The 20537-nt window shown below is 35.6% G+C and overlaps 4 protein-coding genes and 1 long non-coding RNA gene across 5 annotated transcripts; 2 read left to right on the top strand and 3 right to left on the bottom strand.

Moving 5' to 3' along the window:
* The first annotated feature begins 434 nt into the window (after positions 1 to 434).
* On the top strand, positions 435 to 2466 carry LOC108748863 (hydroxymethylglutaryl-CoA synthase 1). Its single transcript, XM_018487243.1, has 3 exons — positions 435 to 691; positions 770 to 860; positions 944 to 2466. The coding sequence occupies exon 3, from the start codon at positions 1026 to 1028 to the stop codon at positions 2391 to 2393; it is 1368 nt and encodes a 455-aa protein (XP_018342745.1). The 5' UTR covers positions 435 to 691; positions 770 to 860; positions 944 to 1025; the 3' UTR covers positions 2394 to 2466.
* Positions 2467 to 4137: 1671 nt separating this feature from the next.
* On the bottom strand, positions 4138 to 7864 carry LOC108748866 (ras-related protein Rab-43). Its single transcript, XM_018487248.1, has 5 exons — positions 7355 to 7864; positions 6590 to 6674; positions 6245 to 6343; positions 5989 to 6146; positions 4138 to 5915 (listed from the first exon to the last, which is right to left on the bottom strand). The coding sequence occupies exons 1-5, from the start codon at positions 7568 to 7570 to the stop codon at positions 5808 to 5810; spliced, it is 666 nt and encodes a 221-aa protein (XP_018342750.1). The 5' UTR covers positions 7571 to 7864; the 3' UTR covers positions 4138 to 5807.
* A 340-nt stretch (positions 7865 to 8204) lies between these two features.
* On the bottom strand, positions 8205 to 10770 carry LOC108748883 (complement component 1 Q subcomponent-binding protein, mitochondrial). The gene is made up of 5 exons (XM_018487285.1): positions 10423 to 10770; positions 9694 to 9844; positions 9415 to 9617; positions 9225 to 9313; positions 8205 to 8502 (listed from the first exon to the last, which is right to left on the bottom strand). Exons 1-5 carry the CDS (start codon positions 10631 to 10633, stop codon positions 8353 to 8355), a joined length of 804 nt encoding a protein of 267 aa, XP_018342787.1. The 5' UTR covers positions 10634 to 10770; the 3' UTR covers positions 8205 to 8352.
* Positions 10771 to 11654: 884 nt separating this feature from the next.
* Positions 11655 to 15908, top strand: LOC108748867 (replication protein A 70 kDa DNA-binding subunit). Its single transcript, XM_018487249.1, has 13 exons — positions 11655 to 11862; positions 11930 to 11977; positions 12449 to 12660; positions 12737 to 12897; positions 13001 to 13091; positions 13324 to 13486; positions 13574 to 13778; positions 14149 to 14261; positions 14335 to 14501; positions 14711 to 14945; positions 15022 to 15105; positions 15189 to 15383; positions 15565 to 15908. Exons 1-13 carry the CDS (start codon positions 11833 to 11835, stop codon positions 15685 to 15687), a joined length of 1827 nt encoding a protein of 608 aa, XP_018342751.1. The 5' UTR covers positions 11655 to 11832; the 3' UTR covers positions 15688 to 15908.
* Positions 15909 to 17096: 1188 nt separating this feature from the next.
* Positions 17097 to 18355, bottom strand: LOC108748997. The gene is made up of 2 exons (XR_001939335.1): positions 17945 to 18355; positions 17097 to 17911 (listed from the first exon to the last, which is right to left on the bottom strand). It is a non-coding gene; the product is annotated as an uncharacterized LOC108748997 (long non-coding RNA).
* Between the last annotated feature and the right edge of the window lie 2182 nt (positions 18356 to 20537).

Below are 20537 nucleotides of genomic sequence, written 5' to 3'. Positions count from 1 at the left end.
AGAACAACAAGGACATAATAATTCATTGTGTTATCTGGGATAATTATTTATATAACTATTACGGTCAACGCGATGCTACAAACGTTTTGAAGGATTTTTTAATTGATTAGTTTGTAAAATTCTTTCTTCTAATCCATCAAACCATTTGTAGCGAGACTTTGACCACCGCCTTTGTCTCTTGTTGGAAAGCTCCCACTGAAAGTATTATATTATTGACCGTGTAAAGTCACTTTAAGGGCAGGAAAGATTTCATTAAAAATGGCATGAGCAGGCATGAGTTCTAATCCGACTCTGTCCGACTCTCGGTCAGCGACGAGAGAACCTTTGTTCTCTCCCACCATCGAAGTCCGAGCTGTCCGAGTTCGGCGGCCGGTGGCGGTGCCGGCTGTACAATTGTTATACGTCGCGCGTGAGCAGCTGAGCGCCACATTTGCTCGCGACTTTCGCGAGAGCCAGGTCGCGCGTGAGTGTCTTCGTCAACAGCGTGGAAAGCACGTGAGGCGCGGAGGCCGAGTTCGAGGAAGTGAGCGAGCGAATGAGCCGCCGACCGGCCGACTTACTAACGAAACGAAGGTGCGACGCGCGAAGGCTCCGAAGCACGCAATTGAAAGCGACGACCGGGATTTTCACCGAGCCGAGCGGAGTTTCACTTCTAACCTGAATTTCGGCGAAGACGAGCGAGCGAGCGGTTGTACGTATACGCATGTGTGTGTGTGTGTGTATGTGTATGTTGCCTCGATTCATAACGACTTGTCATTGTCATTATCAGCGAATGCTAGACGGAGGATTTTTACTTGAGCACGATTACTCCAGACATCGCGAAAGCACGTCGCGTGGGGCTACGCGGCTGCTGTATTGCGGTAAGTTCAATAAGGTCAGGTACTTGCGTATCACTTGCGAGAGAGAATAACACAGTGATTAATCAGAATCAATCAATTAACAGACTCGAGCGTTGACAAGCTGACTATATAGATCCTAAGAGAGGAGGAGTATCATTTCCAAGAACATCGCACGACTCGATCGAGATGTGGCCGAGGGACGTTGGCATCCGGGCTTTAGAGGTCTACTTCCCGGCGCAGTACGTGGAGCAGACGGAACTGGAGGCGTACGACGGCGTGTCGGCGGGCAAGTACACGATCGGCCTGGGCCAGTCGCGAATGGGTTTCTGTAACGATCGTGAGGACATCAACTCGTTGTGCCTCACCGTTACCTCTCGGCTGCTGGAACGTTACGAAATCAAGCCGCGGGACGTCGGCCGATTGGAGGTGGGCACCGAGACCATCATCGACAAGAGTAAGTCGGTGAAAACCGTGTTGATGCAACTGTTCGAGCCGCACGGTTGCACCGACATCGAGGGCGCGGACACCAGCAATGCCTGCTACGGCGGCACCGCCGCGCTCTTCAACGCCGTCGCGTGGGTGGAGAGCAGCGCCTGGGACGGCAGATTCGCCCTGGTCGTTGCAGCCGACAACGCGGTGTATTCGATAGGTAACGCCAGGCCTACGGGTGGCGCGGGCGCGATAGCCATCCTGGTAGGTCCGGATGCACCACTCGTATTCGACCGTGGTCTCCGAGCGTCCTGTATGAGGCATGCTTATGACTTTTACAAGCCGAACATGCGCTCCGAGTATCCCACGGTGGACGGCAAGCTGTCGATCCGGTGCTACCTTAGCGCTCTGGACAACTGTTATCAGTTGTATCGCGAAAAAGTCAAGAGGAAAAGCCCCGGTGAGAACCCCGTCACTTTGACCAACTTCAACGCGATGCTCTTCCATTCACCATACTGTAAACTCGTACAGAAATCATTCGCCAGGCTGGCCTTTATCGATTTCCTGAACACGCCGGAGAGTCAGATTCCCGACAGTTATAAGGACGCAGTAAAATTCCACGCTGCCAAGCTCGAGGACACTTATTTCAGTCAGGACATCGAGAAGATGTTCATGCAGCTGAGCAAAGCGGACTTTGAGCAAAAGACTCAGCCCAGCTTGCTGATAGCGAATCAAGTTGGAAATATGTACACACCATCGGTGTACTCCGGTTTAGTATCATTACTTATATCAAAGCCAATAAGTGAATTGGCAGGCAACAAGGTTGGCATATTTTCTTACGGCTCAGGCCTCTGCTCCAGCCTGTATTCGTTGACGATAGCAAGGGACACGCGTGAAGGTTCTGGCTTGTCGAAAATCATCAGCGCTCTTTCCTACGTCAAGTCGCAATTAGAAGGACGTCACTGTGTTTCCCCGAAGGACTACACCGAAGTTCTGGCGTCAAGAGAACGAAATTGTCATGTTGTGCCATTCACTCCACAGAGCAGTATAGACGACATGTTTCCGGGCACATATTATTTAACGCAGGTGGATGAACAGTACAGGAGGACTTACAAGAGAGTATGAGATCAATGTGTTAGATTTCAAGGTTTAGGATTGTTTATAGTCAATTTTATTCTACAAAGATTATATATACATGTGTGTGTAAAATTAAAGGTTCGTGGTTTTGCTTGATTATAAATTTTTATTTACAATTATATATAGTTATATTGGTAATATACTTTATTGATATTATGATTATTTATCGTTGAATGAAGCGTCTTCGTATTAAGAAATCAAATCTTTTTTGATCATTTTTTTTGTCTCGATATACGTTAATATATTATTTCTTATCGCATTAATATTTATTACAAATTTATTCTTTAATACGATTTTGAAACAATAATAATAGCAATTTATAATTATATAATTCTTTAAGAAATATAATTAGCAAAGAATTTTTATATATGTATATTATAATACATCACGTAGTATCTATCAAGTATAGGTAAGAATCTCAGGCACTTACGTGATTTTAACAGAAAATATTTTGATAGAAAAGATATTTAGGTCGAACTTTATTATAGCTTCTTTGTTGATTTGTAAAATGAAACATAACTATTTTGCAACATTTTCTCCTTACATTGTCAATTAAAAAATGTTTTCAAATATGTCTACGATTCACCGGAATTTTAACTATTATTGTTCGTAGCTTTGTATTTATGTAACAACAACGATACATAGATCTGTTCGCGTTGCTGACATTTTTTGCATTCAGAATCTTCGCCCTTTCTTTCTTCAATATCCAAATATGTATATCTTATTTGAAATCAAAAATTATTTTTAGAATTTTAAGCCACGTGAACAGACCTACTTATATACAATTAATAAAAACATTGTAAAGTTATAACATTATAAAGTGCCTTACGTAAGATTTTTATACAAGAATAAAAAAAAAATGTTTATACATTTATGCTACTTGTTCAAATCTTTCAATATGCGATGAAATTAACGTACAAGCAACAAAACATTTGTGATATTTAAGATTTAATTTCAAATTAATCTTTGTGAATTTATGGTCAGTTTCAAACGTCAGTAATGTATATCTGAATTATGTTGTTGTCAACTAGAACTGTCTTCTCTACCTCGCTTCATCTTGCTTAATATAGTTGTTAAATCTATAATATTATTTTGATGCAATAAAAACGAGTGAATATTAGCTAGCATTTTATGATCTTTTAATATTAATGCATGTATATGCTATTCATATACATTTACATGCTAATTCACATTAAAATTAACAATTATCTGACTAACTTTCGTACATACAATTCCACATAAATCGAATAATGATGTTGGCATGAATAAATATTTATATAATTAAATTGACTTTATCGCAAAAAATGTTTTCATTAAAAAATTAGTTTCTATATATTGTCTCTATAAACATTATATTCCAACAATTATCGAATTACAATTTATAATGTAGACTAAGTATCTTTGGAATCAATATACATTTACATATATTAGCAAAGCTAAAGCAATTACTTCTTATGTCTCAAATGCATCTCTCAAATGTAATAAATTCATGTTAATTAACAAAACCAATATACTAAACATCATGTATTTTAAAGAAAAATATATTTTTTAACTGTTTTTACATATACATATAGTATAATAAATATTTTCAATTACTTTTCCATGTTAACTAACAAAACCAATATACTAAACATCATGTATTTTAAAGAAAAATATATTTTCTAACTGTCTCTACATATACATATAGTCTAATAAATATTTTCAATTACTTCTCGTATGGTACAATTACTCGCAAAATTAATCAAGTATTTGAAAAATTTCATAAGTTTTTATACAACGAAAAGGAGACAAAATATCAAATTTTATTCTCAATAGACTACAAATAAAATTTATTTTATAACAAGCTTCTAAACTCTTGTGTACGCAATTTTGAAACACTTGATCAGTCTGGCGAGACAATATTTTGTATATTATTTTGGCGCATAATTGTAATATTTTAAGCTTTAATATAAAATTATGTTTCGTACAATATCCTTTCTTTGCACACAGTTCAGACAGTTTCATATCTAATTACATATATTTATTAACGACGGAATTTTTTAAAAACGGATACGTACATTCTTTTGTCTTATCTCATAAAATTTTTTATTCACTTTGATTTTCGCTTCGACCGAATATTGTCTTCTTCGTTTATTTATGTTAAAATATATATCTATATTTTTTAAAAGATGCAATCATACTCTAGTAATCTAAATTCGTGAAAGAACACTTTACTTGGATATATTCTCTAAGGTTTTACGTATCTTACTATGAGGTTTTAGTATTTTATCTTATCAAAAACATAATTTGCATTCGCAACGAGTATTTTGAGAGAATACGCAACAAGTATCAAAAAAATATATTACGATTTATTACATAAGCAATAATAGAAATTCGTTATATTTGTTCACAAATAACAATAGCGTTTGTTTAAACGAAACGCATTCTCTACACACCTGCTCGCATTCCCATTGCCCTTCAACGTCAAATGCAAATTTGAATTATTATATAAATTATATTTGAATTAGATCCGAATTATTTAATTTAACAAAGATCGCAAGTATTAGACGATCGTTTAGCGCAAAATGCACAATGAGAATGCGACTGTGGATTAGTATTTACAGCTTCTAATCAATGCTCGGCGATTGGGAGGCCAAACTTCACATTCGCCGTAACAACGTTCGCACGCGTGCAAATAAATAAAATAAATAAAAAAAAAACACATTAAGTTACTCGCAATTTAAATCTCCTACAAACGTCTCGATTATACTTCGCGAATATCTGTGAGTTTAGCGAAAATGTAATGTTTTAAGGCACTAGATACTCTAAGATCTCTTCAGCTCGCAATATTGAGTAAAATTGTCATGTGCGCAAGTGTATATTTGTACGTTTTTGTTAAATCGCATATAAAAATATACATATGTACTCTTCCCGGAACAGCGAGTTTTTGTAGAAATGATCTATCTTTTACTCTAAAAGTTAGATCTTTATTGCGAGATTCATGTCTCCCGAAATTAGATATAACAGCTACTGTTCCAATCCGCGCGAATAGAAAAATAATATCTTGAATTTGGCACCTGAATATCTTTCTGTTGTATAGATAGAATTACGCTGGTCGTGTGTAGTCTATTTTGTATCAGGCTGCAATAAGATAAAGGGCAGTGAAATTTTTAAAAAGATGATAAGATTCATACGATGTTTTTTAGGAAAATCCTTCAATATTCTTAGTATATAATTAGTATGTTGAGACACATACTAATTTCTAATTTTTCAATTATTATTTCAAGAATAATAACATTAAAATGTACAGTGCAGACGAAATCGTGCGATATCACAATCGTCAACTGCCTTTTATCTTATCTATCACTGGACACTCAGCTCATGAAAATTTCATTCGGCGCATCGAACGATATGTCAAAGAATTTAGAATATTTTATAAGAACAACCGGAACAAGAAGATAGATTTCGACCAACACCGAGCTTCACCACTTCTTCCTCACTCGCGCTAATCTGGCGATTATCATGTCGTCTCTAAAAATAAATAATGCGTTAATTTTTTAAAATTATTTAAGTATTTTATGCGCGATGTAGAAAATGGGTTTACCTTAAGTTCCGATGCCAGATAAAAAAAGATGGAATCTATATTTGTATTATCTTTGGCTGAGGTCTCCACTACGTGCAAAACTTCCGGCAGGTATTGGCATAAGGCTTCAGCCTCTATTTTTTTCACCTCGCGTAAATCTTCCAAATCACATTTATTACCTGCAAAGCAAAAAATGCATGGAAATTAAGTCATTATGCAATGCAACATAATTACAGTATGATAATTTTTATAATGTGTACACATAAAATGATCATACCAACTAGTACCAATAACACATGCGACGATGAATACCTCCGGACTTCTTCCACCCAACGTTGTAAACTTAAAAACGTCGATCGTTTCGTAATATCGTAAACTAAAATAATCGAGTATTGCTTATTAGAATAATGCCATAGTAATATAATTTTTCAGATAATAGAAATCGCACAACAAAAAACAATTCTATTGCCCTGACAGAAAACTACAGTATAAAATTCCGATTAATTTTTTTATTAAACTAATTTTTAAATTATTCTTTAAATTAATTGTACAATACATGTTAATAAAAAACAATTTATTGCATACTAATGTGAAATATAAGGATTCGTAATTAGTTACGTACCTACGATTACCCCATTTGCAGATCTATAGTAACTCTGTGTTATTGTTCGAAATCTTTCCTGTCCTGCGGTATCCCATATTTGTAACTGTCAATAACAGAATACGAGCTCCAGTAATTATTATGATTTTAAGTATCAATAATCACTATCTATATTAAAATAATTATAATCTATGAATTCAAACAGATTATATTATTCTTTTAGATTGTATAAATTGTAGAAATTTAGATTGTAGAAATTTGTAATTTAAACATATAAATGAGTTTCATTAGAAGAAATCAATTTCAAATTAAACTATATAATCCAGACACAGACGACACAACACTGTTTATACACGTCTTATTTATATAATTTTTTATTAATTACACATTTTTTTCTATCTTTTAACTCTACTCTTTTTCATATTTCCTTTCCTCTTTCTATCGAAATCAGAGTCATGATGTACACTTATTACTAATCTGTTCATTTTATCAGGTCTGTTTTCTTATAACTGAACTATATAATATATACTTAAAGTAAAATAGATATATGTTTGAAATTTAACGAGAGAGATAAAGAAAATCTTAATCCAGCAACAATAAAAAACAAACTTATATAATAAACCTAGTAATAAAAAAAAAAAAAAAAAACAGAGTACTGCGGAGTACTGATAATTACAGATTTCTGAGAAGAAATTCTATATAAAAGTTTGTGTTGCTAATGCAATCGGAGCATATATAGGTTATGCTTCAAACTTGACGCGAATGCACGTCTGGAATGCAGCGCACCTTCACCCTCTTGCCGTCTATGAGTACGGTCTTCATGGTGAAGTCGACGCCGATGGTGTTGCCGTGGCGCTCAACAAATGTTCCGGACCTGAAGCGCTGCACCACGCAAGTCTTGCCTGTGCCGCAGTCGCCGATTAGGACGATTTTGAATAGGTAGTCGAAGCTCTCGTCATCGCTCGTGTTCATCATGAGGTTGTCGGGGTTACGGCACGACATTCTCAGGACGAGGACTCAGGCGAGGGCGACGACGGTCGCGAGGACTTTACACTTGGCGGACAACTACCTACGCCATCGCCGTGTCCACGAGCCTCCCCAAGTGTCTCTTCATCCAATTGCCTCCATTTTGGTCCATCTTACCATCCCACTGCCTGCGATCCGTATCAGTGACGAATCGCGGAACTGCTGCTGACCCCCCCCTCTTCCTTTTTGTCTTCCTGCTTTTCTTTTCGGTTCCTTTCCTTCGCGCGATTGCGTTTATCTGCATGAATCTTCTTTTCTTATTGTTGAACATATCTTATTTGAGATTTAAGAACAAGCGAAAATAAATGTGACAAAAATGTATGAAAAAATTGAATTTAAAAAAAAAAAGAAGAAACGAGAATATAACAAATCATATATTGTAAGAATTAAAATATTTAAGATAAAAAAGTAATACAAATTTATTCTGCGTAGCACATTAAAATAAGTAGGGATAAAGGGAAGTAAAAAGTATAAGAAATCATCTTAATGACTATAAAGTCTGGTAAAATATCTGGGAGATAAAAATTCTAGTTCTAATTTAATATAGTTTTAGTTTATTCATAACAGGGAACATTTTCTTTTTATATAATAAAACAAAAATGAAGTCATTGTGACTTTAATATTCCATTTTGTTTGAATGTCTTGGAAATTAGTCAATAAAAATACGCGTCAATACATAATTTTATTAATAATTCTTACGAACTACATTGTTATGTAAATCGCAGATAATCTTAGCATCTTAATATTAATTCCTAGAATTACTTTCCGGATGTGAACTTTGATAAGCCCTCCAATAGGCTGACATAGGCTGTATGCTCATAGCATGTGCTCAACTCAATCAGTTTCTCTGCAAATTCGTTTGAGATACCTTTCTCTTCAAGATAGTTCATCAGTAGATCGTATAGATACTGCAAAATAAATAAATAGTATTTAATTTAAGCTGATTTATTTAATATGTAATAAAAAAAAACAATCTATTTTATGTAGAATGTATCTTATGTCTTAGTTACAGAAGTATTCAGATTTGGAGAAGAGAGAATTAAAGAAATATATCAATGAAAGAGTTAGAATAAAACATGTCACATTCTTATTTCAACGAACACATGACAAAAAAGATCATGAGTTAATTTTATAAGAACGTTAATGATTTTCCAAAGATCAATAATCAAAGCAGCCTTGATATAAGCTGCTTTGTACTCAACACTTTGGAGATATATTTAATCTTTATGCATCAAATTGATATGGTATTTTAACTTCTTCAATTTTTGACTTAAAACTTTGAAGCATATATTAAAGCAATAGTCTACAAAGTAGAGAGATAAATTTAAAGTCTACATTATTTTTATTTTGGGCTTTTAAGTCTTTAATATTTGTACTATGTGTCAAAATAATAAATATATTTAATTATTTAATTATTCAATTTAATTGAAGGTATATTAGATAGTAGTTCAACATCTTAACACTCGGACCGGGAAGGCGCTTTGTATTTAAAGTCTTAATATTTATATAGACGGTCTTGTTTCCAATCATATTGTTTAATTATTTAGTTGTACTAATTTTTACATAAAATAATAATTACAGATATAGAGACAGGATAATAATTCCTTGCTTCTTCGAAAATCATACTTACCCCATCGATGATTTCACCAGCCACGGAATACACCCTTTCATTATGGTTGCCTTCATACAGCGAGATTTCATCAATACCAAATATGTCATCTACAAAAAAAAATTAATAATACAAATTAAAAATTAAAATTTGAAAAATAAATAATATAAACTAATTTAACAAATCGCTTATTTATTGCAAATGTACTTACTATAATTATCATCAGCACCTGATGCACCAGCTTGATTGTTGAAAGAACATGAAAAGCCTAGAGTCTGATTGCCTCTCACTATATCTATTGTAAAGTTTGGCTTGCTCTTCATTTCGCCAATGTCTACATTGTCGCTAGTAGGATTCACTTCTGTTTCAGAATCTGTATCTACTGTATGGTTCACATTAAATGAAATATGGATACTGAAAAAGAATATTGTCAGATACATCATAAATCAACACTTTAAATCCATATATCAATATAACAACATTTTCTTACGTATCATTGCCGTCTTTCTTTTCAAGATTGACTTCGGCACCATTAAGGGATACTGAAAAGTCATCTAATTTTGTTGGTATCATCTTCAATTTTTGTGCCTTCTTTTCAGCTACTATTTCCTCAGCTAGAAATTCTACTAATTCCTTCTCCGCTGATTAAAAAAAAAAACAATTAGTAAAATAAACAAGCAGAATTATATAAAATTACATATTTCTGTATACAAAACAAAAAAATCTTGCTTGTTGGTATAATTTTAGATTGTCATACTTAAGATCAAATTGTACAGTGCAGAAAGCAAAATTAAATAGAACTTTAAAAACGATATACGAAATCTGTGTATTGTACAGAGAAAACTAATTAATATTTATAAATTATAAGACTTCATATCTGTTCTTTATAGCACTGTGTATTATACTCTTTAAAATTAAACTATACATTAGAGAAAAAGGAAGAAGATGAAAACTATGAAGTTTATCCAAGACATATCTAATAAATTTTTCAATTGCATCAGCCTACAGTCATCAGACCTGAAAAAACTTAAAGAATTGCTATTTAATAGAAGAGAAAAGAAAAGAGGATGTTTCAAGTCACAATTGGTGCTTGTAACATTTCCGTTTCCGAGTTGAACATCTCTTTCGACAAACATGGAAACCAACAAGTGCATGCGGTTCCAGTCATGGACCAACGTGTGATCTACTCGACAAGATCCTCTCGTCGTCGGGTCGATACCTTTGGTGCTCGACGTGCTGTAGCATCTGTGAGCGTGGAGATTATGCAGTTCAGGCGTGGAAATGAGAGGCGTGATCTCGGCGATTTGCCGGCGACCACACACGTTCCACAGAGCCCTGGCAGGTTGGCCGCTGCTGTTGCTGCCGCACGAGGACGACAGCACACCGCGGAGTGCCGTGGCGCGAAACGCGCTCCTTACGATGCCGTTCATGTTGGAGGAAAGTTGACGGCAGAAAACTACGCGATAATATGTGATGAATACGGAATACGGCAAGTACAGCGTCTGACACGAGGGAAATGATTGCGTCACGGCAATCTCTTGTGCAGGTTTCCGGTGCGCAGACGAAGAGTAAGCAGAGAGTGCAGAGAGTGCAGAGAAAGCTTCCGGCGACGCACATGTTTATATTAGGCTGCATTTTCACGATGACGCTCGACGCTCGATTCGAGCGTTAAATAGGTCACGTGATCCAAATTGACGAATACCAAGCATCAATTTTGATTACCGTGACCTGTTTTCACGCTGAAAATGAGCACTCCTTAGGGTGCTATTTCATTTGTAAGTTTTTGTTGTACGACTAGAGTACTAGAAATGTAGGTATTCGCGTCCACCATTCTTATTCCTTTTCCCACTCCTTGCTCTGTTCCCATTTCATCACTGAGCTGTGACGGGTTACGATCATTTAAGCGCGTAAACTTACTTCGCAAAAGTATGACTACTTGGTTGGTGTTCAAGATTCTCTGTTAAGATTTTGTATCCATTGTCGACGAATATTATCCGCAGGAAATTTAAATAATCGAATACCTTTTTCTGATCTATTGATACAGTTTACGGCAACGCAACAAGGCATTTTATACATTTTTTTGCCTTCGTTAATATATAATATTTCAGGTTTTTTATATCCCTTTAGTCTTATGGTAAAATTTCGAAGTGCGGAAATACATAAATACGAAGAGTATTTATGTATTTCCGCAGAGTATCAATGAAACTTTATTTTTAAGATGAAAAGTAAAAAGTGAAAATTTTTGCCATTGAAATTAACGCAGAAAATTTCCACTTTTCACATCCTAGGGATAAAGTTTCATGATTGATATCTTGAACGCAACTTACACAGCCAATCACTGAGCGCTTAGTGAGTTCTTTTATATAATTGGTTCATATTTTAGGATCTAATGGAATATGCTAGTTAGATGAAAGAGCTCATTGAGCGCTTAGTGAGTCAGTTGTCGTTCTGAATGCATCCAATGTTATCCATTCGGCGGGAAATCGTAGAACGTAGTAAAACAAGGTGTAGAAAGGCGGGCGTTGTTGTGCATGATCGTCAAGATTTGGAACTTTTTTTGCGAAATTGCTCTGTTTCGATAACAAATTGATAACTCTTTCGGCCGTGCTGATAATAATAAACAGCAATCATGTACAATTTAACAGAAGGAGCATTGGAGGTAAGTCTTTCGAAGTTTCTATGTATATTGCGTTGTATTGTTTAACATTAAGATTTTATCGTTTCAGAAAATCATGCGGGGCGTAGAGGTTGATAACCCAGTTCTCCAAATATTGGTGAGTGCAGAAATAATTCGACAGAATCTGATCAGTTATATCTTTGCGAATCGAAATGATTTATTTTGAAAGCATGACTTTTATAGCCAGCAACATCCAGGTTAGGGAAGTGACGCTGCTTCTGTCGCTTTTATTTGGATTATAGATTGAAATTTAAAGTTTGTCATACTCTGATGTGACATGTGTTATGAGTTATGATGTGTGTCTGTTATATTAAACTCATTTTTATTGTCAAAAATTAACTTTTATTATACGTGACGGGTCATTTGTATTCTGGGTTAATTTTCGTCATTAAAAAAAAAATTGATTTTTACATATACATATATTTCGAAGAAAATAAATGTATGGGATATGATTGACTCAGTCGCATGTACAAAAAGTTAAGCTCTTTCACAGGTCTAACTATTACAAGAATTCTATCTTGCAGTGTTTTTTAGGAAACAGAGTCTTAAATAATGTGTAATTTTGCAGGGTTACAAGAAACTGCCGAGAAATGTTAATAAAGATGGTTCTGCTACTGATCGATTCAGATTACTGATATCCGATGGACAGAAATTAAACTCATTCACGATGTTGGCCACTCAACTGAACAATCTGATTACAGAGAACATTTTGAATGATTATGCGATCTGTAAAGTAACCAATTATCACATGAGTTCAGTGAACAACAGCGGCAAAGAAAAGTATTGTTTCATCTTCTTATTTATGCATTTAAGTATAAGTTATAAATAATTCGAACATCAAATTTTATTCTATTAGACGCGTTATGTTGATACTGGGTATTGAAGTGTTGGTTTCTGGTGATCAAGTTGGACACAAAATAGGTAATCCGACTAATATAGAAATCAAGTCAGAACCTGAATCTACATCTACGTCTACGTCTACAAGTACATCTAAGGCCACAACAGCACATTACCAAAGTAAGTAATATTGTTGATGTGTGTCAACTGTATTTAGAATAAATTATCAATCAACTTGGATTTGTGATACTTTGGTATGTAATAAAATTTTTATTATTTATAGATGGTTCAGCCAGAAATGCTACTTCAAATTATCAAGGTTCTTCTGACATATATACTACGCCGATCGCAGCATTAAGCCCTTACCAAAACAAGTGAGAGAGAGAAAGAGAGAAACAGTTTCTTATTCTGAAAATCTGTTTTTTATTCTTGCGTTCAACTCTACATTAAAACTTTCTTTCCTTAGCCAAATATTAAATATTATTTATTTAAAATTTCAAAAATGTAGACTAATTCAAGTATAGAAAACAGACATATTCCTAGATGTCGAAATACACTTTATACATGTGTAATACTAAAGAAAAAAAAATGATAATATGTGTTTAGATGGGTGATCAAGGTTCGTGTGACCAATAAAGCTCCGATCAAAACATGGAGCAATTCCCGCGGAGAAGGTAAGCTCTTCTCCATGGATCTGATTGATGAAAGTGGTGAAATTCGGTGTACTGCATTTAGAGATCAGTGTGAAAAGTTCTACGACATGATAGAGGTATATTTTTTTTGCACTAAAATTAGCAATGATATGCATATTTTGTTTACGATGGATTAAAAACTATTAATCGTTTTGTTTATATAGACTGGAAATGTATATTATATCTCACGGTGCACACTGAAAGCAGCGAACAAACAATTTTGCACATTGAAAAATGATTATGAGATGACTATGACTGGCGATACGGAGATCATACCTTGCCACGAAAATAGCGATGATATTCCAACATTACAGTTTGACTTCTGTCCCATAAGTCAAATAGAAAGCAAAGAGAAAAATAACTTATTAGGTAATATAATATTCTTATGACAGTTAATGTTTTATAAAATCTTAAACATTAGTTTCATCAATGAAATAATTTTTTCGTTATTATATTTATCCTTAATAATTTTCTGAGGCTAACATATATATATATATGTTATCAATTGTTAATATTATATTATTTTGCATTTTGTTATTCGTTTTTATTCGTTCTTATTTCTAAAATTATTTAAGTATCAATTAATAATTGCTTTGTAAAAAAGCTTTATAAAAGCTTATAATTGCTTTTAAAGTTTTATTACATACAATAATAAATAATAATTTTAAATTTTATATGAGAAAAAAAAAGATTTATATGTAATTTGAAAATTATTTAATAATATGTTCACGCATAATAGATGTATTGGGTGTCGTTACAACTTTCAACGATATACAACAAATTACACAGCGAACTACTGGCCGAGAACTTTTAAAGAGAGACATTAATATCGTCGATGATAGTGGTACGATGGTGAGTAATGTATTGACACGTCAGATTTTAAAATTTTGTTGTTTTGGGCAGAAATAAATGAATTTTCTGTTAGGTATGCGTTACATTATGGGGTAAGCAAGCCGAAGACTTTGATGGTTCGAATAATCCGATCATAGCCATTAAAGGAGCGCGCGTGGGTGAATTTAATGGTGGAAAGAACTTGTCTCTTTTACATTCCTCTGTACTTGAAAAGGATCCTGATCTTCCTGAAGCACACAGGTATATTCAAACTGACTCTTAATTAAGATAATACTTTTAACTTTTTAATTATAATTAAAATTTATTCGTACTAGAGATAAATGGCCTTATTTTTTATCTATGTAATTTTGAACGTTAATTTTTTTTTTATTAATTTCTGTTTGGAGATATATAATTACATAAGGTTAGTAACATACCATTTATATCATGTATTACAATGTATATTTCAGATTGCGCGGATGGTACACTGCAGTTGGCCATTCGGAGAACATAAAATCATTGTCTAAAACAGGTGGAGGTGGTGATTTCAACGCGCCATTATACACTTTTGAAGAGGCGACTGAAGCTCGATTGGGAGAGAAAATGAATCTTGCAGATTCGTTTACGGTGGTGGCGACTATTAATATGATCCGCGTGGAAAATGCTATCTATAAGGCGTGTCCCGTAGAAAGTTGTAAGAAAAAGGTAAACAGTATACGATATATTTACAGGAAAAAAATTTCATATTTCCAAGCTTCAATGTGAGTTAATGAAATTTCAGTTAATCGATCAATCTACTGGAGTCTTTAGATGCGAGAAATGTAACAAGGACTATCCAAATTTCATTTATCGCTTATTGGCAAGTGTATGTATTATTTTCGCATCCTTTTAATTCATTATATTTATAAGTATATCTGATTTGGTTTATTATTATAATAACATTTTCAGATGAATATAGTGGATGCAACAGGCAGTCGCTGGATAACAGCCTTTAGTGAAGATGCTGAGAAAATATTGGGAATGTCAGCACAAGAGTTGGGAGAATTGAAGGAGAACGATAATGATGCCTTTTTGCAGAAATTCGGCGAGGCGAGCTTCAAGAAGTTCATATTCACTTTGAGGGCGAAATCCGAAGTTTTCCAGGTAATTAATACAATTTATTATTAATAAAGTTCCTTTTGCAATTTTTTTCTACTAATTTTCACCAATAATTGTTCATTTTATCTTTTATTGTATAATTCATATTCCAAGTTAATCTTATTTTCAATGCTATTTCATATTATTTTTTAATACTATTTTTTCTAATAATTTTTACGTTTTTTAGGATGAAATGAGAATAAAACATGTATGTTCGTCAGTCGCATCTGTAAATTACAAGACTTACCTGACACATCTAATAGACAGAGTCTCCAAGCTGGTGCACATTGAGAAATTGGATTCCAATTAGATTTCATTAGATACGTTTCATTAAAGTGAAATTTTTATTTAAAACCTATAAGTGTACGCGTTTAATTTAAGTACTGTGATGTATATTTTCTATATTTTCTTGAAGTGCACTTTCTGGTTAGATCGTTTCTATTATTCGGCGAAATGCGAATCTTTATTGTAAGAGAAGAAAAGCAAATGCATTATGTAAGATTAATACAAGTATTACATTAAGTTAATCAATTAATCGTTCCACAAGAATATTTACAATTTTTCTTTATATTATGATTGCTATATAATAACACATTTATTGTGTCTGTAGATTTATAAAATAAATCTTCCTTAATTTACGCATTGAAACGCTTGCGTTTTTATTATCTACCATAAATGAGTTAATCTAATGTAAGTGATATAACCGGAAAATAACATTAAAAATATTCCATTATTGTCGTTGCCTCATTTTCCTTTTTATATCCTAAGATTCTTGCAAAATCTCTTTGGAATAATTCCGTTATTGTTACGTAATAGCAACGTAATATTTACTTAGATTAGATTAGATATCAGATGCATAAAATGTGTTTTTGTGAATACACGTACCTTCTAACAGATTCAAGTATAAGATCGTTACCGGAAAGCGGATTCTTATGAGAAGACGACTCGTCACGCTGTAAAAATTCTTCGATAACGTGATTGAATTTCAAAGTTCTTATCTGGAGCGTTGATAGGTCTTTTCTCATTCTTTTGATTTAGACAAGACGATGGATCCCGAGAGACCGAGCGAAGGAATCGAAGGGTACGACGTATTTAATACTTAAATGGTTTATTATTTGCCAAGAAGTAAAATACACAGGCATTTGTTATAATGATACTGCCGAGGAGTAAAACTTTTTTTTCCTTTTTTAATACGACGGTATCGTAAATAACATCTAGCGACATTATAATCGGTACTAAAAAGAGAGAAGCTGGTCTCGTGTCCCGTCTTTTTCCCTGCTTACATCAATAACTTTACAATTTACAAATGCGTTTCCCATGCGCCGCGATTCTCCTCATTCTCGTCCTCGTCAGCCTTACATTCGTCGTCGTTCTACTGTATGTACGAATTGCACGAATGCCTCGAAGATAAGCCCTCCATCACACCTTGCACGTCTGCACGGTGGTCCCAAGTACATTTGTCTCTCGCACTCGTATAAGTACACGAGGAGGTGGTTCGCACCTCCACGCACATTTCCGAAGCGGGAATCAATCGATGGAACGAGTTCTGACGGCTCGATCGCGAAATCAGTACTTCGAATCAGTTATCATTTCATGAAGTCTACGAGATCAAAGATCGAAGAGGAGAAAGTGCTACAGATTTTTCTTTCTTTTTTTTCCAGATACTTCAAAGTCTCGATGAAACTTTGAAGTATTAACTAAGAAAGAAAAAAATATTGCTTAGTTAATATAAGAGCGTATTATTGAAACGTGCAGATTCTGGCGCCGATCGGATGTAAAAGTTGGATTCGATCTCGTGCCACAGCATCGATTCCCAAAAATTTTACGCCTCTAGTCGCAAATGAGGCCGCATATCACATTGCCGGCAGTTCCGCTGAAGCTCTTTCGATCTCCTTTAACGTTATTAACTGTCGATGCGATTAGTTATGTCAAGGTACGTAATTGTCGTTTAGGAGATATGGAATTTGTTTCCGTATTCGTATACAGAGTACCTCCGGACCTGTCGATCGTCTCTCCGGCTGAAGGTCTCGTTCTAATTTCAGATAATCATCCGCGTTATTATTGACTCGTCAATTTTTACCTGACGTGTCTCGAAGCGAATATCTTGGATATTCCAAAGCGAAAACGACTAATAAATCGACGAGCTATTTAAGACTCGATCCTGAAATGAACTTGATCCAAAATGATTAAATAATAATTCTAGGACTAATTCTGGTGCAAAATAAATTCTTCCATCTTATCCTTGAGACTAAATTCATCGAGAAATTTTCATTGCAATGAAATAATTTCAAATATTAGGAATTGCTTCAACCGTAAGATTATATTCAAAGCAAACGTTTTCGTTCCTTCAGCTTGATCAATACTGAGGCTAAGCACTTTCGACAGCCCCAAAACACTCTGCGCTTTTACAAAGAGCATGATTTTTATCTTAAATTCCGGGTTTCCTCCACTTCTCACGCGCTCTTCATCCCTCACGTCGTTACTCTCATTCGCGTAAGATCTCTCTTTCGCTCTCTCTCTCTCTCTCTCTCTCTCTCTCTCTCTCTCTCTCTCTCTCTCTCTCTCACTCTCACTCTCGCAACGCACATACGCACTCTTACTTTTTTACCTCATCCTTTTCACTCCGTTAGTTTTATAATTATCTTTAATCGTCGTATCCTTAGTAATCTATCTACCTAATTGCCTATAATCTATACATTATTTGTGTGTACGTTTGTGTGAGTAGGTGTTTTAAAATGTATCACATAAACCTGCAGATTCGATATGACTTAATCGTCGGGATAAAGGGGGGTGGGGAGGGGTCGGGAGAAAGGGGGATGAGAGGGATAATACTCGTAAAATAAGTACGTAATCTCGCAATAGGCGGTGTGATAAACAGTAACGATGAATTTAACAAGTACAATATTGCCCGATCCCGTATTATATTTATAATATTTACGTATGTATATATTTATATCTATTTTTTACTCGTTCATTTATATATGTATAATATGTATAATATGTAATAAAGATACTCTCCGCTCTTTCTCTCTCTCTCTCTCTCTCTCGCTCGCTCGCTCGTTCGTTTCAAGTAGTCTTCTCTCGCAACTCTCGACTCTCTTCTACCTGAAGCTATTTAAGAAAGGGTTCACCGCGTTCGCTCCCTACACGGCTATGTATACATATGCATAAATATATGTATATATATATATATATATTTATATATATATGCAAGTAAATGATGTATCCACACCGACCGTCCCACGTCCGCCACGTTGCTTTTTAGCATTGGATTCCCTGACCGATCTAGAGTCAGGTTTTCTCCTCAATCAAAGAAAACTTCATCGGCAACTTTCCAACTGCCAATATTGTACGTCTTTCGAAAGTAATCGGTGACTCGAACATCTTCGTTGAGAAAGAGTTGTCTCCGGACTGGCCATGGGATCCGTCGTTAAAGAACAGTGCGATAGAGATGGGTTAATTCGAGTACATACATCACGCACTCACATCTATTTATAATTATTTAAAATCTCTCTCGACCTAAGTGATCACTATAGGCCTAATGATCTCGCGTCGCACAATCTCTCTCTCTCTCTCTCTCACTCTCACACGCACTTTTACTTTTCGTTCTTCATCTCTCTCTCTCTCTCTCTCTCTCTCTCTCTCTCTCTCTCATTCTCAAAATTCGTACAAAACCCTTTCACTCCTCTTGTAGTTCGTCCGGCGAAGCGTCCGAAGGGCGTTTTATTTCCCTCTCCGAGAGAAAGCAAAGGACAAGCGAAATCGAAAAGGCTACGCAGTTATTATTTGTGCTCGGTCCGTGGCAGCGCCGCTCGAGACCGACACCCGTAGGCTATTATATGATTTTCCCCCGAAAATGCCCTTTCTTCCGCGATTCGGAAACGAGGTGTCAATTAACTTCTATCTCGAAACTGTAAGTCAATCGGTTCTCTCGGCATTTCGAAAAGTGCAGCGCGCTAGAAAGGACAAGAGGTCGGCAATGAGGGTCGCGAGTGACATCGCATGATTTCCAGATCTCGTAATTCGTGTGGCGAAATTGGTGAATTGGCAATTTACAAAAATCGTCGATGAATACTACGACTTGTGCTGTACACCCCTTAAAAACTGTCTAAGAAATTCACTGCGCAAGGACTTCTCTCGCTCTATCTCTGCTGTTTCATTTACTGTAGTAAGGTCACGAAGATTCATCCCCAGGATCACGATGGTCGTCCCAGGATCACCGACGGGTATCGATTCTCGAGCCGCGTCGCGCTTCTCCACCGACTCCTCGTCGTACAATTTAACAAAGTAGGTACCTAGATCGCCCTCGTGTAAATACAGTAATGTACAATCTTTCTTTGGAGTTAAACCTTACTGTGATCTCGGCGCGATTGGCGCAAAAGGGGAGAATTACAGGGACAGGGGTGAGCTGGACTGGACAAGGGGGGAGGGGGGGGCGGGCAAGGGAGAGTAACACCTATGTTCTACGTTGTCGAGTGCGAGTCGAGCTTTTTTTTTTTTTTTTAATTTTAAACGACGAAAGAAGACCTCGCTCTATCTACAGCTTCAGCTGACTCCTAATAATCGTATGGCTGAACGCGTTGTCTTCGTTGCTTCGGTTATCTCGCCATGTGAATCCTCTTCTTCTTCTTCTTCTTCTTCTACTCATCCTTCCTCTTCTTCCACCTCGCGATTCCACTCCCTTCCTCCTCCAAGTGTCGCCGCGATCTGTCCGCGTACTTTTCGCACGCGAACACGTAATTTGCGAAACGCTCGCGAAATTACTCGATACCGGCCTCGGGAATGCGCATTTGTCGAATCAGGGGGGGAGGAAACAACGAGGCCCACCCCCTGCGTTTCGGGGGAGACTCGAGGGAGAGGGAGATTAGTGTGTTGCTTCTTTCGCTTGTAGACAATATCGCTGACACGTTCCGAGTGTGGATCTTCAAGCGTAAGTTATAATCGCGGAGAGCGGCAATACATGATAAGACGAATAAATAAATTGTACTCGAAATCTTTTTTCCTAACGGGAGATAAGTGTAGTAATTTTTGTACTATTATCATGTTCCTTCCTCTTTTTTTTTTTTTCACCGTTTGTTTCTTAACGTTTCCAATACAAATCCCGACTCTCTAGAGTCGATTAAACCGAGAGAATTGAATTAATCGCTGCATTTTTTTTTT

The sequence above is a fragment of the Trachymyrmex septentrionalis genome, unplaced genomic scaffold (genome assembly GCF_001594115.1).
Source record: "Trachymyrmex septentrionalis isolate Tsep2-gDNA-1 unplaced genomic scaffold, Tsep1.0 scaffold25, whole genome shotgun sequence".
Classification (NCBI taxonomy): domain Eukaryota; kingdom Metazoa; phylum Arthropoda; class Insecta; order Hymenoptera; family Formicidae; genus Trachymyrmex; species Trachymyrmex septentrionalis.
Note: the sequence above shows the minus strand (reverse complement) of the source record. Positions and strands in the feature narration are given on the sequence as shown.